Source organism: Cylas formicarius, unplaced genomic scaffold (genome assembly GCF_029955315.1).
Source record: "Cylas formicarius isolate icCylForm1 unplaced genomic scaffold, icCylForm1.1 PGA_scaffold_10__41_contigs__length_53128322, whole genome shotgun sequence".
Lineage (NCBI taxonomy): Eukaryota > Metazoa > Arthropoda > Insecta > Coleoptera > Brentidae > Cylas > Cylas formicarius.
This window is the reverse complement of record NW_026844214.1, coordinates 36,213,138-36,226,654: the sequence shown is the minus strand read 5'-3', so window position 1 is coordinate 36,226,654 and position 13,517 is coordinate 36,213,138. Positions and strand designations below refer to the sequence as shown.

Sequence of the window (13,517 nt, the reverse complement as noted above, 5' to 3'; positions counted from 1 at the left end):
TTTTGTAAAATTTTGCAACTGAAAGGACGCTTTAAATTTCCTACTTCTTTGACTATACTTATGCCTCAACTTACACTTATTTGGCATTTGGAATTAACCTCATCACTATCATTTATTAATTCTAAAAATTTCTAAAGAGACCATAAATAAATGTTACCAGTAGTTGATGTTTTCAGAAAAATTAGGTCATATTGGCCTTATACATTTCCAATTAACTTAAAAGTATATTTGGAGAATATTTTATACCCACTTGAGTTATACTTTTTCATCTCAACTCATGGAATGTGTTTTGGTTATATATAACAATAGCCAGATTAAATTGGACACCCGATTTGGGTATACTTACATGTATTTTTTACTTTTCTTAATTTAGGCAAAGGAAGTTGACAAGTTCATAGCTGATGCCGATCAACCGGATTTAGAATTCTGTCTTCTAGATTCTGTAGGTAATTCTGAAGAGGATATAACGGAAAAAGTACACAAGAGCTAAATAATTTTGAAATCGTATTTTTAATTATTCATATGAACTTTATGCTTAATAACAATGTATTTATTAGAAATAAAGTTTGCTCAGTATAAAAAATTAATTTTATTAAATCACATAATTATCGTTGTAGTTTTCTCTTAATTCAAAAATGCTATCTAAACAATCTTCAAACTCATCTCTTTCGACCTCAAACCCATGAAACTTTGCAATTTTTATTCTTCTCGCCGAGCTATGCAGCGATTCTAACATATCACCAATTTCCGATCCTGAGTATAAACCGGCAAGAACGGGTACTGAATCCACCTCTAAAAGAAAAATGCATGTACCTACAATCAATGCAAGAAAAAATATTTTCCTAAACTAATAAATACTTGTTAATGTGTCTTTAGACCATCGAATTTTGTAATTGATTTTTTCCACTTCCTTCTGTAATAGTATATTATGGAACAAGTGTAGTGTAGTAAACGTTAGGTTTTTGGGTGAATTTTTGCAAAACAACACGAATACAATCCCTGACATGAACGTCAAAATTCAAAGCGTGGGAAATATCTCCGAAAACATCCATTACTCGCAAATCCGTGAGGTAATATCCAGGATATGTCCGAAGGGGCTCAGATCCGTGGGACAAGTAACTCACGTGGTAAAGTGACGCTTCCCGCACGCTAGATGGGTGCATAATTGGGTATTTTACAGAAGAGAATAGAAAAAATACCTAATTATACACCGATCTTGTCCCACGGATCCGAGCTACTTCGGATTTTACCGCACGGGATTGCGATCAATCGCAAGTTTTCCGAGATTTTACCGCACGGCTTGAATTTTGACGTTGACAGTGACGTCAGTGAATGTATTCGTGCTGTTTTGCTAAAATGTAGCCAAAAACTAACGATCGTAGAAAAAGTATAGTATTTAACACGTTACTTAAATGTTCAAAATTCGGGAGAGCGCTTTTAAAAACATTTATTACACAGAAAGCGAAATAAAGTTTTATTCGAACTGGCCGATACAAAGGCTGGAATAATTAATAGCCTTTTTATAATATTACAATCGAATAAATAGGGATTTCGATGCGGTGTCAGCGATGCGTTATTTTCGCTTAGCTTTGGGCTTCGTCTGCAGTTTGGGACATATAACTCGTTTGGTAAACTTTTTAAGTCGCTCGTTTATTAAACGTTTACCACCCTTGTTGCATAATATACTACTCTATTCCAATTAGAAAATTATTTGGATCTTTTCACGCTATTAGATTTTACCTTAAATTACATTGATTGATTGTATTGTTGAAGTGGATGATAAATGTAAAAAAAATATTCAGATTTTACAGGTAACTATCCGCATTATCTTGATGTACCTTTACACAAGTGCTGTATTTTGTTGTTTTAAAATGCCACATACTTTGAAAACAAGCTCTTCAAGGGCAGTGGTGCTTATTCGGGTTAAAGTTTTTGAAACTAACCTAATCTAAATTTGCAATTATGTCCTGGTTATCACGTCGCAGGAGTCAATTTCTGCTCTGCGCTTTTTAAAATTATTTGTCATTTTGTCACCTTTCCTAATTTCACAACGCACTAACAGAAGTAATAAATTTAGCAGGGAACAACGATAGTGTTAATTACATATATTTCGTTCATAATTTATTTTCCGTTAATTATTGTGAATGAAGTTATTTTTTTGAGGCTTTTTTGGGATTAAGGTTATGCAAAATGACTCGACTATCACGTCAAACACATAATCTGAATTTCAATTTGACAACTGCAAAATATTGTTTAAGTTGATATCCTGTAAAGGAAAATTAGACAATGCAACACATCTTTACATTTGTCAATTTGGGAAGTATTTTTTTCTTCCTATTCCAGAATATCCAATTATACACGGAAAAAGCATGTCTATATTTCCAGTATCCCAGTATTTTGTCAGTCGTTTGTCAATCCTGACAGTCACATCACACATAATCGTGATGTTTTACGTGAATGAGCCCAACAACTAATAGTCTTAGAAAAAATGTAGTATGCAACAGGCGCCAAAACAAATCAGTGAATGAAATGGCGTTTATTCAACTTGTTGCATAATATACTATTACCCATGATCCACAATGTAAATTAAACCCCTGGGTGGTGCTGCGTAACTCGCCCTTAACAATAATCAAACATAAAAATTGAATTAAAATGGAATATTAATGCACAGCCCTTTAAAAAAAAAAAAGATGGATGTAAACACACAAACAAAATTTTTATCAATTAAGGTGATATTAGGTTGAAAAATCCAAAAGATATAAAAAAAAAATTAAATAAAAATTAAATAATTTATATTATATTATATTATTACTTACTTATATGTTGAGGCCTTGGGGCACTTATAATGTTCCCATTATAGCCAATATGTTCATCAAATAGTTCCGGAAATGGTGTTCTGACTAACATAGGCTTCTGCACTGTTGTAACATTGGAAGCGGAATCATGAGTTGTGCAAGACAAATAATATTCTAACATTTCTTTAATTGAATTACATTTATATGCAGGCAAATGTTGTTGTTTGTTTGCCTCATGCGCCATTTTCTTAAGTCGGTTTTCAGGTACACCCCGTAAAGTTAGATATTGCATTAACTTGTCAGTTCCTAAAATAAATAGGTAAATTTTGCTACACTAGATTAGAAATAGAAATGATGATTACGTAGCTCACATCTGGGAGTTATGCTTTGGACCAACTGCCCTTCCCAGTTATCTAAACACTCCAGAAAATCTGAATCTATGTTTAAAGAAAAAGGAAAGCATAAACTGGCAGCTGACACTTTTCGCCCATATCTAGTTAAATCAGAACACATATCCATCAAGGAAGAATTTCTTGACTTTTGACGATATTTTAATGTAACTGTGTCCAAAGCAGATGCTAATATGGCACTCGTGTGATATAAAAGGTTTGCCTAAAATAAATATATCATGTTTCCAGAATCCAGATCACATTACCTAAACACAATAGACAGACATTTTTATTTCATCCATATACAATGGTGACTAGTACTAAATAAAATTAAAAAAAAAAGCAAAAAATTTGTGCAGAAGTATTCTTTTCAATGTTTTCTGTAGGCACTGTACATACTTACATTATATTGTGTGTGATAAAATCGTCTTGGAGCACCAGGTTTTGGCCAACCATCTCTGCTAGTACAAAGCGGAACAAACATTGAACTATATTTCCTGTACTCATTAAAAGAAAAAGTTAAATTAAGTAATCGTAACACATCATTCTGAGAAGATTGCATTTTTGCTTCATTAGTTTCAGTAGTCTCTTCTTCATAATGTGATGGAATGACAGGAAATACTAACACTGATTTTCTCTCATACTCATCTTTCACATACTCCAGACAGGCAGATGAAAGACCAGAAAAGGCATTTGTACAATCTGTAATCATATGAAATCCCTATATATAGGGATAATAATAATAATAATAAACAGAGTTTTAAACAAATAAATCACTTAGGGAAGAGACAAAAGCTATTACCTGCAAGTGGTCACACTCCTCAACAAATTTTCTAATACTGTCAGCAAAGTCAACAAACTTATCAGTTTTCCAAAGAGAATTACCTAATGAAAATATATCAAAGGGTACATTTTCATTATTATGTTGGTATTGATTTATAACATTAACAGTGGCTGGATGGAATCTACTATACAAGAAGTCAGACCAAACATTTATTGAATCATCTAATTTGCATCTTTTAGTTAAATTATCTGAAGAAGAACCAGTAGAGAGATGTTCTTGAAATTCATTTTTTGGAAATGCTTTTTCATGTTTTATATCAACTGCATCCCAATGAATTGAACGTTTAACTTGCTCTGGGTCAGCTTGGGAGTTATACAACTCTCCTTCGAGAGGCAAATTATTAAGGCTGCCTTTTAAATCAACTAACAAAAGTCTGGGTGCATATGTTACCTGACCCTACAGAAAGTAAAATAAATACGTCATGAATGCAAAAAAATATATACCTTGTCACTACCTTGTCTGTAACTCCCTCTCGGTACAAAACGTCGTGATCTATTTCTGGTACTACGTCCCCATTGTAGTCGAATCCAAATTCTTGAATATTCCACCAATGTGAGCCAATAAAATTAGAATAGTGCCCAAATTGCAAGGTTAAGATTTCTTTAGATACCATATTTTTTAATATGGTTTGCAATTTGCATATGTCATAATTTTCTACACTACAGCCCACTACCACAGCCTAAACTTTTTGTATAAAATTTCTACTATCTAAAACTATAAAAAAATTCTACGTGACTTTAATTTTTAATGTTTTTAATTGATTATTTTGCCCGGATAACAATTTAAAAAAACATATTTTTCATATCGTAAAGGTGCGTTCAGACTTGGAAAATAGTCTAACCAAAAAATGTTTGCGCGTTTAGGTTTGGGCCTGGCATGCAATTCCACAGCTCAATAATTCCTACTTTAAAATTTATTTTTGTTGTTAACCAGTTATGTTCGCTCCAAGAATTTGTTGCAAGCGCCTATTTGCTTGTTAAGGCGTGTACACAACGAATGTAGAATGAGGTGTTACCAAATTTCTTAGGAAAATTGAAAATATAATTATTTATGAAGTAGTAGTACGCAACCAATGTTTGCTGACTAGTTGACTTCTACAAAAATTTAAAAATAATCAGTATTATCAATGAACATATCTGTTTTGCAATTACGGGATCACAGTATATGTAACAATTTAGCCTTATAGAAATTTTTTAAAACAAAATGGCTTCTCAAGGTAGTAGAGGCGAAACAATACAAAAGCAAATACAGCAAGATTGGGTTAATAGAGAATACATCGAAATAATCACAATAAGCATAAAAAAAATTACTGATTTTCTGAATTCATTCGGTAATTGGTAATGTTTGCGTATCTTACATTAACCTTAAAGAAGTATTTTTTAGATCTTTCCTGTCGTTCAAAATTGGCAGGTTTAAATGAAAAATTGACGATTTTAGAAAGAAAAATTGATTACTTGGAGGCTTGCGTAAGTTTGATGTATTATCGCATCCTTAGTTTTTATTTTCTGTTTGCAGGTTACAAAAGGAGAAACACTAACGTGAATATATTAAAACAAATGTACATAGCTAGTTCCTTCTAATAGAAATCACTACTTAACTCACATGTCGTATGCATTGCAAATTTGTAAAAACTTTTGTAAAACTAAAACCATTTATGTTCCAAGAAGATCACTTTTCAAATGGGTGTATCTACAGTTTAATGCTTTAGATGAAGATCGTAGAAAAAAATTGGGTGCTGACCGTACTTGTGCTGAGTGGATCTTGAGGAACGGTGGCAAAGTAAAGTTTGTCAACAGGGATGAAGAAGAAGCAGATTATAATAATCTTCCGGAGGAAGATGTTCAGGTTCGTTTGCAAGAAATTAATGCCAGTGGTACTAGCATTATGGCTGAAGGATTTATACATCTTGAGGGTTGTAAATCTATTGACAAATTAATTTTACATGAGTGTCAATATTTGGAGGATAACGCACTAAACGAATTAAATTTTATTTCAAATTCGCTACTATTCCTGCAAGTTTCCAGGTGCCCAAATATTTCTGATAACGGACTTTTATATTTAACTCATCTCAAGAATTTAAGGCATTTAATCATTTTTGGTTTAACTTATGTTAGAGACAAACCAAAAGTATTAAAAACATTACAAGATGAATTAAAACAGTGTCAAATAAAATTTGATTAAATTATTTTAAAAATATTTGTTTAATCCTTTGAAAGAATTGATATTCTGAATGCTTCTTAGAAAATTTTTATTTTGTATTAAATAAACATGCTTTGTAAAGGGGTGTGTATTATTTCCAAAAAATATTTAATGATGTTTTTAAGTTTTATTTAATATTGTTTTTCATTCACATAAAGGATAATTAGAATATAAAAATGCTTCTAATTAAATATATCTATATAAACTCTTTTCCTCTTCCTATGTGTTGTAACCATAGTGGCAGCTTCTATTGGCGCATTAGATTGTACAAGCCACGAATTCAGTTTGACTTGTGAATTATAGCCACATAAAAACAGCTTCCTCTCTAATGAATCCAAGCGTTGTTGAACTATGGGATCAGATTTTGAATTGTGGGCTAAATCCAATATTAGTCTAAATCTTGTAATAAATGTCTAAAATTACATCAGAAAACAGTTAAGTCTATAGCGAAATATAAAACCATAGATATGTTATACATTACGCTATAAAAAACATAAAAACAAAATACCCTACATGTAGTAAAATATTGTGCACTTCTTCTCTCCGATCCATGTGTTTTATGTAGGAGCCCAACTCATAAAAATATAGATTAAATTTGTGCAAATCGACCGCAGAAGCATCTGCTTTCAGAATTTCCCTATAAGCTTCTTTAAATATTTTTGGTAATTCTGGAATCACAACAGGCTGACGTGTAGCAGATATATCTAATGCCAACCACAGAGGCAATTCTAATTCTGTACCAATTGCTAAGTTTTTTTCTTCAACTGAGGGGTTCAGCTTGCCTACAAAAATTGTAACGTTTTAAAACTCTTGGTGTTCAAAAACATTTAACTTGCCCATCCTGGGAACTTGTTGAATAAATTTGCAGAGAACCCGTTCCTGAGTAGCAAGAATATCGTCAATTGAATAGTAATCTGGATGATAACTTGTTAACATATTTGATGAATATTTAACCATAATAAAAACAACATTCATATACAAAATTGTACATAAACAGAGAAAACTTCTTCCTTCTTAAAAAAATTGGCAACTTGCCAGAGTCAGAGGAAGCCATATTTTGCTATCGGTTAAAAACTTTTGATTAGTGTTCCAATTGTCGCTTCTGTTCCCTTCGGAGAGTGATGCATTCGTCCAGTTCCTTTTAATTAAGGCACTCTGCAAGTTAAAAAGAAAATGTTGAGCTCTATTCGTAAGTGGCCGAGTGATATAGCAGTTGTGGCCAATAGAAATGACGAACAGATAGAGAATACCCTGCAGAACTAACCTTAGCATTCTGTGTGACCGGCTCCTTACTACAGATTATCAGAATAACAATAATAATTATGGAATTAAATTCGGATTTAGTAGGAGTACAAGGAATTTTATATAGTTGTTTAAAAAGAGTTGGCGATTTTACTAAAATCAACTGCAAAAACGGTAGCCAATGTAATTATTTTACTTTGACTTTGGTTCCTAACTATCATTTACTTATAGGTAAGGAAGAGAAAATACTTCTTGTTGTAAGCGAGTTAGGAAAATTTTTGTGTAATAAAAACTATTTGTGTGACGGAAATGTTGTTCCTAAATTTACCAAGGAACTAGAAGATTTTACTTTTTTCTTGGCATTAAATACTAAATTCAAAAAGGAATTGGTTTCTGAAGATTATCCACATTTAATTGGGATTTTACCACCATTATCTTCATGCCTCTTTGCCAACATTTGTTATGGTTTGGATCTTTGTACACAGTATGGTAGTATTATGTCCAGATTCACAATTGAAGTCACTCAAGAAATGTTGGAGGAGATAAGCTATTGTTTAAGCAATTCAAAGCCAGATGAACAACTTAAGGCATTTATTTTTCTGAAAGCAGCTGCGAAAAAGTTGTATTTGACTGAGTTTACAAACCAGGTAGTTATTTCTTTTATCTTTTGAAGTTTTGAATTTCAAATATGTGCAAACATTTCTGGAATTTAAACTTATTTGAACATTGTATTCATTATACTGAGAAACTGTCTCAAAAATATTCTGGATGATTTATCAAGTTTGTGCTTCAGCCATATCAATTGTGCTAGCTTCGCCCTAAAGTAAAATATCCTGCTTTTATTTAATGAAACAGTCTTTTCTGTAGTTTAAAATATTATGCATTATACCTAATATAGTTTATACAAGTTCTCTAAACATTTACGTAAAACTGAAATACTAAAGTTAAATATATTTAATAGTTGAGTATATAATTTTTTTTCTATCTAGATAGAAAGCTCTATAGAAAATATTGTCAGTGCTTCAAATGATGTATTAAAAAATCTCAATGGAATTGGTGTCAGTTATGCAAAGGAAATGAAAGAGAAAGAAATATACCAACATATGGGATTAATAATGCTTAATTTATTGGATTTATTATTAGATATTGATGAGAATACTCTGTCATTAAGAAGATTTTTAGAGTGCTTGTTTGCGACAACTTGCAACACATTCAGCAGCGTATCCTTGAATGTATTTTGTACTTGGGCTGAGGTAAGTAAGTATGTTTCAAAAAAATGCTCTATGTTTAGGTACTTTCATGTTAATATGAGGTTTTAAATTTAAATTTAACCTTTATACTATCCCAGTTAACTCATTGAATTCACTTGGTTAGTTTTCCATTATGAATCAGACTTAACTTCATTCATACATGTATAAAATCATTTCACTTTTTTCATGTCCCATTATTTAGCTACCATCATTCCTACTGCAAGACCTCTTTAATGAAAGGACGAGAAGGGAAATGCACATTTTGTGAATACAGTATTGTTCAATATTATATTAAATTACTTTACTATAAATAAATTTCTTGTAATTTTAGGTTAAATATGAGGATCAACCTCTTCAACTCATTGTGGCTGGTAGAGCCTATTTAGTTATAGAAAAATATAGGAATATCGATCTAGCAACTGAATTAATTAGCATGCTTAGCACAATAGCAAAGAAGCCAAAAACAATAAATCAACTGATAGACGAAGCTGACCTATCTACCATAATCAGTAAAGTAAGCAAAGCAGATGCCCATCAACATAAATGGTTTAAAGCCCTATTAAAATACAACATATTCCATGACGATAATGCTTGGCAATGTGTTGAACAATGGTACCATTTATGTGATGAAACTGATTTTAAAAAACTTTTAAATCAACCTGTTGGTGACAATAAATCAAGATATAGAAATATCATACAGAAATGTGCCTCAAACTTAAGCTCAGAATTTCTGAAAAGGACTTTGATTGGTGAGTTATGGCACAAAGATTTTCAATGGCATGAAGATACTCAAGATAGACTGGTGTTGACTTTTAACAGGATGGAAGCTCAATTAAAAGAGACTGACTTAAAAGATCTTTTATTACTACTATTTGAAAATGTTTCTTTATTTTTTCGGCATCTCTATTTAGTTACATTTAATGGATCACAGATTAGCAGCCAAGTGTTCAATTTAACAGCAGACATTGCATCTATCAACAATGTTGGACTTGAAAATATTAAAGTACTCTTTGGAGAAAACCAACCAACAGATCAAAATGTTAGTGGTTATGTCAAATTGTTTGAAGCGATCAATAGCTGTGGTTCCTTTTCATGGGATACTATTATTTTGGATATTTTACTACCATTTTTGCAAAAATATAGAAGTGATAAAGCTTTGGATACACTATGTAGTTGTCTTCAACTTCTAAAGGTAAGCACTCTTAAATTATTAGTTAAACAAGTTTTTCAAGCAAAAGAAAAAATCCATGGCATATAGTGTTTAGATACAAACAATTACCTAATTTGTCTGCACTTTATATAAATTTCAGCATTTTGGTGAAGTTAATCTCAATTTGACGACAGAACAAAAAATTTTTCAAGAACTTCTGGTTTGTTCTGCGGAGAACAGATGGAGATCATTTTTACAGTTTGCCAATGAAAAGGAAGGGATTGTTAAAAATTGTGTGGAGTTTATCTTAAAAAGGATTGATTTCTTAACATCCAACAAACAAGACCAGCTTGTAAATATGGGTAATATTTCCATTCCACTGTTGAATTGTTATACCTGATGTGCTCCAAAATGGTGAACTTTCAGAAACTATTTCTTAATGCAGATTTTAAAAGTAAATAATTAAAGTCTTCTATGGTGGCATGTTTAATTATTTTGAAGAGTTTTGTAGTTCTCAAGATATTTTATCTTTTTTACATTGTTTGACCACCATACAAATGTAATTATTATTAGTTATTATTAGTTACACACGTATGTTTTATAGTATCTGTGGAATATATTAATGACCCTTGGTCCATGTATTACAAAGAATTACATACAGGAGAAGTCCGACCAAGTCTAATTGGTTGCATTTTGCCAAACATTGAGCTTACAAGCTATTATCAGGAAAACCCAGATGAAAGCTTCACACACTTGATGAAGGTATTAAAATCAATTATCTTTTGTAATATCTGATTGGTATTAATCTCCTAGATTCTTCCATGTTGCGTAACGCCAGAATGGTATATTATCTTTAAAGAATTTGAAAACCGGCAAGGATTTTCCGCAACTTTGAACCTTTTTTCCGATATTATCATTCTTTTGTGTGATTTTGCAGAATCTCAAAAAAAACAGCAAACTGAAAACTTCAACCAGATAATTCATCCTTTAAAATATTGTTTGCAGAACTATGGAAAGTTGCTTGCAAAGGTAAGTTGTGCTAGTACCAAACTTCTTAACAAATTTCTTTATGTATTTTGGACCGAAATTCATATTAGACAAAAGCACTTTTGAAATGTGCACTTCAGTATTACTATAATTGTGATGCCTCTGAAAGATATTGAAATTCAAAAAAAGGCAATTCATTAAAATGGCCTAAGAATCCAAAACAGTGTCATTTCAAATATTATATAGGTATCATGTAATATATTTTTTTTAGTATTTGCAGGAAGCAAGCAAGGAAGATCAGATTGGCGCTATAAATTGTGTATGCAGAATGCTCAAATATATTCCTAATCCAGTAAAAACTACAGAAGGCATGTTCTTAGTTAATGTGCTACCCGAAAATGTTCTGAAAATGCTGGCACAAAACAAGGAATTCATAGCACGTGTAGTGCTTATCAATGACCAAATATTGTGCAAAGCTCTAGCTCAAAAAATTGTTGGAACAAAATAATCACTTTTTTATTGGTCACTTGTTACTACTCTCAAAAAATACATATTTTGTTTCTTACTCATTTTATTTTTCTTCTGTACGAGGGAAATAACATAAAACAGCCTGCGTGGATGCAATAAACAAACAAACATCCATATTTTTTGCCCTATCACATAATTTTTTTATAGCGCTCCAATTTTAAAAAATGTTATTATGACATGAATGTGTTTGTTCCGTGTTAGGCATGATTTTTAAATGAATTGATTTTTGTGAAACTAATTTCGATTTGGCAACACTGGATAATATTAGATTCTCTGCAAAACAACGGAGTTGGCGCATTAGCTTCAATAGAGGGTTGTGACCTGCTTATGCGCAGCTTGGTTGTATTGGCCCTCGTGGTACTGTGTTCGCGGCTGTTGTCTTTATTGTTCCTTATTTCTAGTGTTCTAGAACATCAATATCGAAAGAAGACATTGTGTGAACAATCCAAATAACTCTTGTTATATCTGTAGTAATTCTGTTGTAGTAAAGCAAAGGCAAACTATAACTTCTTTTGGGAAAAATGTATACCACACTTATTTTGGCGTAAAAATTGGCGACCACGACAAGTCCTGGGCGCCTCATAATGTTTGTTCTGTTTTCGTTGAAGCATTAAGAAACTGGCAAACAAGTGATGATTGATATTTTTGTTCATGTAATGTTCAAGAATTTAACAGAAAAAATAAGTAACAAATTGTCTTGAATTGTCTCGAATCTTGACTTTCCTATTCAACCATGGACCAGATGTACCGATACCTACCGCCCCGAAAGAACTACAAAACGTCATATCGTCAGAATCAGAGGAATCTAATTCCTACCCAGAATTAAATAATTTAATTAGAGATTTACACCTTCCTTAATTCCAAAGGATGCATCTGAATTGTTAGCGTCCAGACTTCGTGACAAACATTTACTGGCACCTGGCGTCACATTAAGCTTTCATCGGGATCGCAAAAAAGAGTTTAGAAGACGAATGGCGCCTGTTTATTGACTCAAGTAAGTGTAGTTTAAAAGGCGTTTTATTGCCCAAAGGTAACGAACTGGCCGCGGTTCCCGTTGCAGAGTGCGTACATTTAAAAGAAACATTTGAAAATTAAGGATTTCTTTTCAAGAAAATAAACTACTAAGAATATCAGTGGATGCTTTGTGGTGACCTTACAGTGCTGTGCATGCTCCTAGGACATAGGGGTCATACAAAATTTCCATGCTTTATGTGTAATTGGACTGAAATAGAATGTCAATCTAGAACAAGCCTTACACCACGTAGCAAAAACGTATTAAGAGATGGGTTAGTTGACCCCAAAAAAGTTTTACTGCCTCTTCATATCATTCCACTGTTGAATTATTATACCTGATGTGCTCCAACATTGTGAACTTTCAAAAACTATTGAAAAATGGGTGTTTGATATTTATAAAAAAAATTATTCAATGAAACCAAACGCTTGAAACTTGATGGTTTAGTTTGGGAAAGGGGGAAGGTAATTTTGCAAAAAAAAAAATGTTTTAATGCCTCATATCAAACTTGGCTTGATGAAGCAGTTTGTTAAAGTCCTAGACAAAAACGGACAGTGTTTCACATATTTGTGTGAGAATCTTCCAGCCACATCGGATGCCAAGATAAAAAAAGGTTTTTGTTGGGCCGCAGATAAAAACATTATACAAAGACATGGATTTTCAAAACACAGTGACCAGTGTCGAGAAAAACTAACTGAAAAGCTTCTTGGGAACTCTAAGGACAGAAACTACGAAGGTATAGTTCATAATATGTTACAACGCTTCCATCGTCTATTGAACTATTTTCCTGATAATCTTGGAGCAGTTAGCGAAGAACAGGGAGAGAGGTTTCCCCAGGACATTAAGGCAGATGGAGCATAACGGTAATGGTGGACTAGTGCTGTATGTTAAAACGGGAACGCAGCTTTCTGGTAAAAAGACGATTGCTCTCAAAAAAGTCAGGGTAAAGTTTTTTTTTCTCTTTTTTTTTAAACTAGGATTCAATCTTTTTTACTGAATAAAAAAATTAAATTATTTTACAAATATCTTTTTTTTTTCCTTTAATATTTGTAAAAAACCTTCCGTGATACAAATAAATGCCTAGAATTTTTGAAGTCAGCCTACCAAAATTATATAAAATC

General features: G+C 32.2%; 6 protein-coding genes across 9 annotated transcripts in view; 4 read left to right on the top strand and 2 right to left on the bottom strand.

Moving 5' to 3' along the window:
- Window positions 1-558, top strand: part of LOC132708779 (integrin alpha-8-like) — a 41,039-nt gene extending 40,481 nt beyond the window's left edge. The window contains exon 21 of the mRNA XM_060681355.1: window positions 374-558. Within this exon, the coding sequence (XP_060537338.1) occupies window positions 374-490 (117 nt within the window). The 3' untranslated portion in view covers window positions 491-558. The remainder of the gene's footprint in view (window positions 1-373) is intronic.
- On the bottom strand, window positions 508-4,872 carry LOC132708793 (protein misato homolog 1). Of its 3 annotated transcripts, XM_060681369.1 has the most exons (6): window positions 4,483-4,865; window positions 3,987-4,424; window positions 3,588-3,905; window positions 3,158-3,407; window positions 2,817-3,101; window positions 508-792 (listed from the first exon to the last, which is right to left on the bottom strand). In XM_060681369.1, the coding sequence occupies exons 1-6, from the start codon at window positions 4,639-4,641 to the stop codon at window positions 593-595; spliced, it is 1,650 nt and encodes a 549-aa protein (XP_060537352.1). In that variant the 5' UTR covers window positions 4,642-4,865; the 3' UTR covers window positions 508-592. The 3 variants fall into 3 exon arrangements, with proteins under 3 accessions (XP_060537352.1, XP_060537369.1, XP_060537361.1); XM_060681386.1 differs by lacking the exon at window positions 3,987-4,424 and having other exon boundaries at window positions 510-792; window positions 3,588-3,886; window positions 4,472-4,585; XM_060681378.1 differs by lacking the exon at window positions 508-792 and having other exon boundaries at window positions 2,967-3,101; window positions 3,167-3,407; window positions 4,483-4,872.
- A 143-nt stretch (window positions 4,873-5,015) lies between these two features.
- On the top strand, window positions 5,016-5,685 carry LOC132708814 (probable protein BRICK1-A). Its single transcript, XM_060681412.1, has 3 exons — window positions 5,016-5,358; window positions 5,412-5,494; window positions 5,544-5,685. The coding sequence occupies exons 1-3, from the start codon at window positions 5,232-5,234 to the stop codon at window positions 5,568-5,570; spliced, it is 237 nt and encodes a 78-aa protein (XP_060537395.1). The 5' UTR covers window positions 5,016-5,231; the 3' UTR covers window positions 5,571-5,685.
- LOC132708808 (ATP synthase subunit s, mitochondrial) lies at window positions 5,631-6,308 on the top strand. Its single transcript, XM_060681399.1, has one exon. It carries the CDS (start codon window positions 5,631-5,633, stop codon window positions 6,207-6,209), a length of 579 nt encoding a protein of 192 aa, XP_060537382.1. The 3' UTR covers window positions 6,210-6,308.
- A 38-nt stretch (window positions 6,309-6,346) lies between these two features.
- On the bottom strand, window positions 6,347-7,349 carry LOC132708219 (DNA replication complex GINS protein PSF3). Its single transcript, XM_060680395.1, has 3 exons — window positions 7,064-7,349; window positions 6,741-7,009; window positions 6,347-6,640 (listed from the first exon to the last, which is right to left on the bottom strand). The coding sequence occupies exons 1-3, from the start codon at window positions 7,200-7,202 to the stop codon at window positions 6,410-6,412; spliced, it is 639 nt and encodes a 212-aa protein (XP_060536378.1). The 5' UTR covers window positions 7,203-7,349; the 3' UTR covers window positions 6,347-6,409.
- Window positions 7,350-7,487: 138 nt separating this feature from the next.
- LOC132708215 (uncharacterized) lies at window positions 7,488-13,375 on the top strand. 2 transcript variants are annotated; one of them, XR_009619874.1, is made up of 9 exons: window positions 7,488-7,643; window positions 7,701-8,116; window positions 8,459-8,722; window positions 9,051-9,911; window positions 10,030-10,231; window positions 10,474-10,631; window positions 10,683-10,898; window positions 11,128-13,132; window positions 13,202-13,375. XR_009619874.1 is itself a non-coding variant. In XM_060680389.1 (8 exons), exons 1-8 carry the CDS (start codon window positions 7,550-7,552, stop codon window positions 11,362-11,364), a joined length of 2,439 nt encoding a protein of 812 aa, XP_060536372.1. In that variant the 5' UTR covers window positions 7,488-7,549; the 3' UTR covers window positions 11,365-11,482. The 2 variants fall into 2 exon arrangements, 1 of the variants encoding a protein (XP_060536372.1); XM_060680389.1 differs by lacking the exon at window positions 13,202-13,375 and having other exon boundaries at window positions 11,137-11,482.
- The last annotated feature ends 142 nt before the right edge of the window (window positions 13,376-13,517 follow it).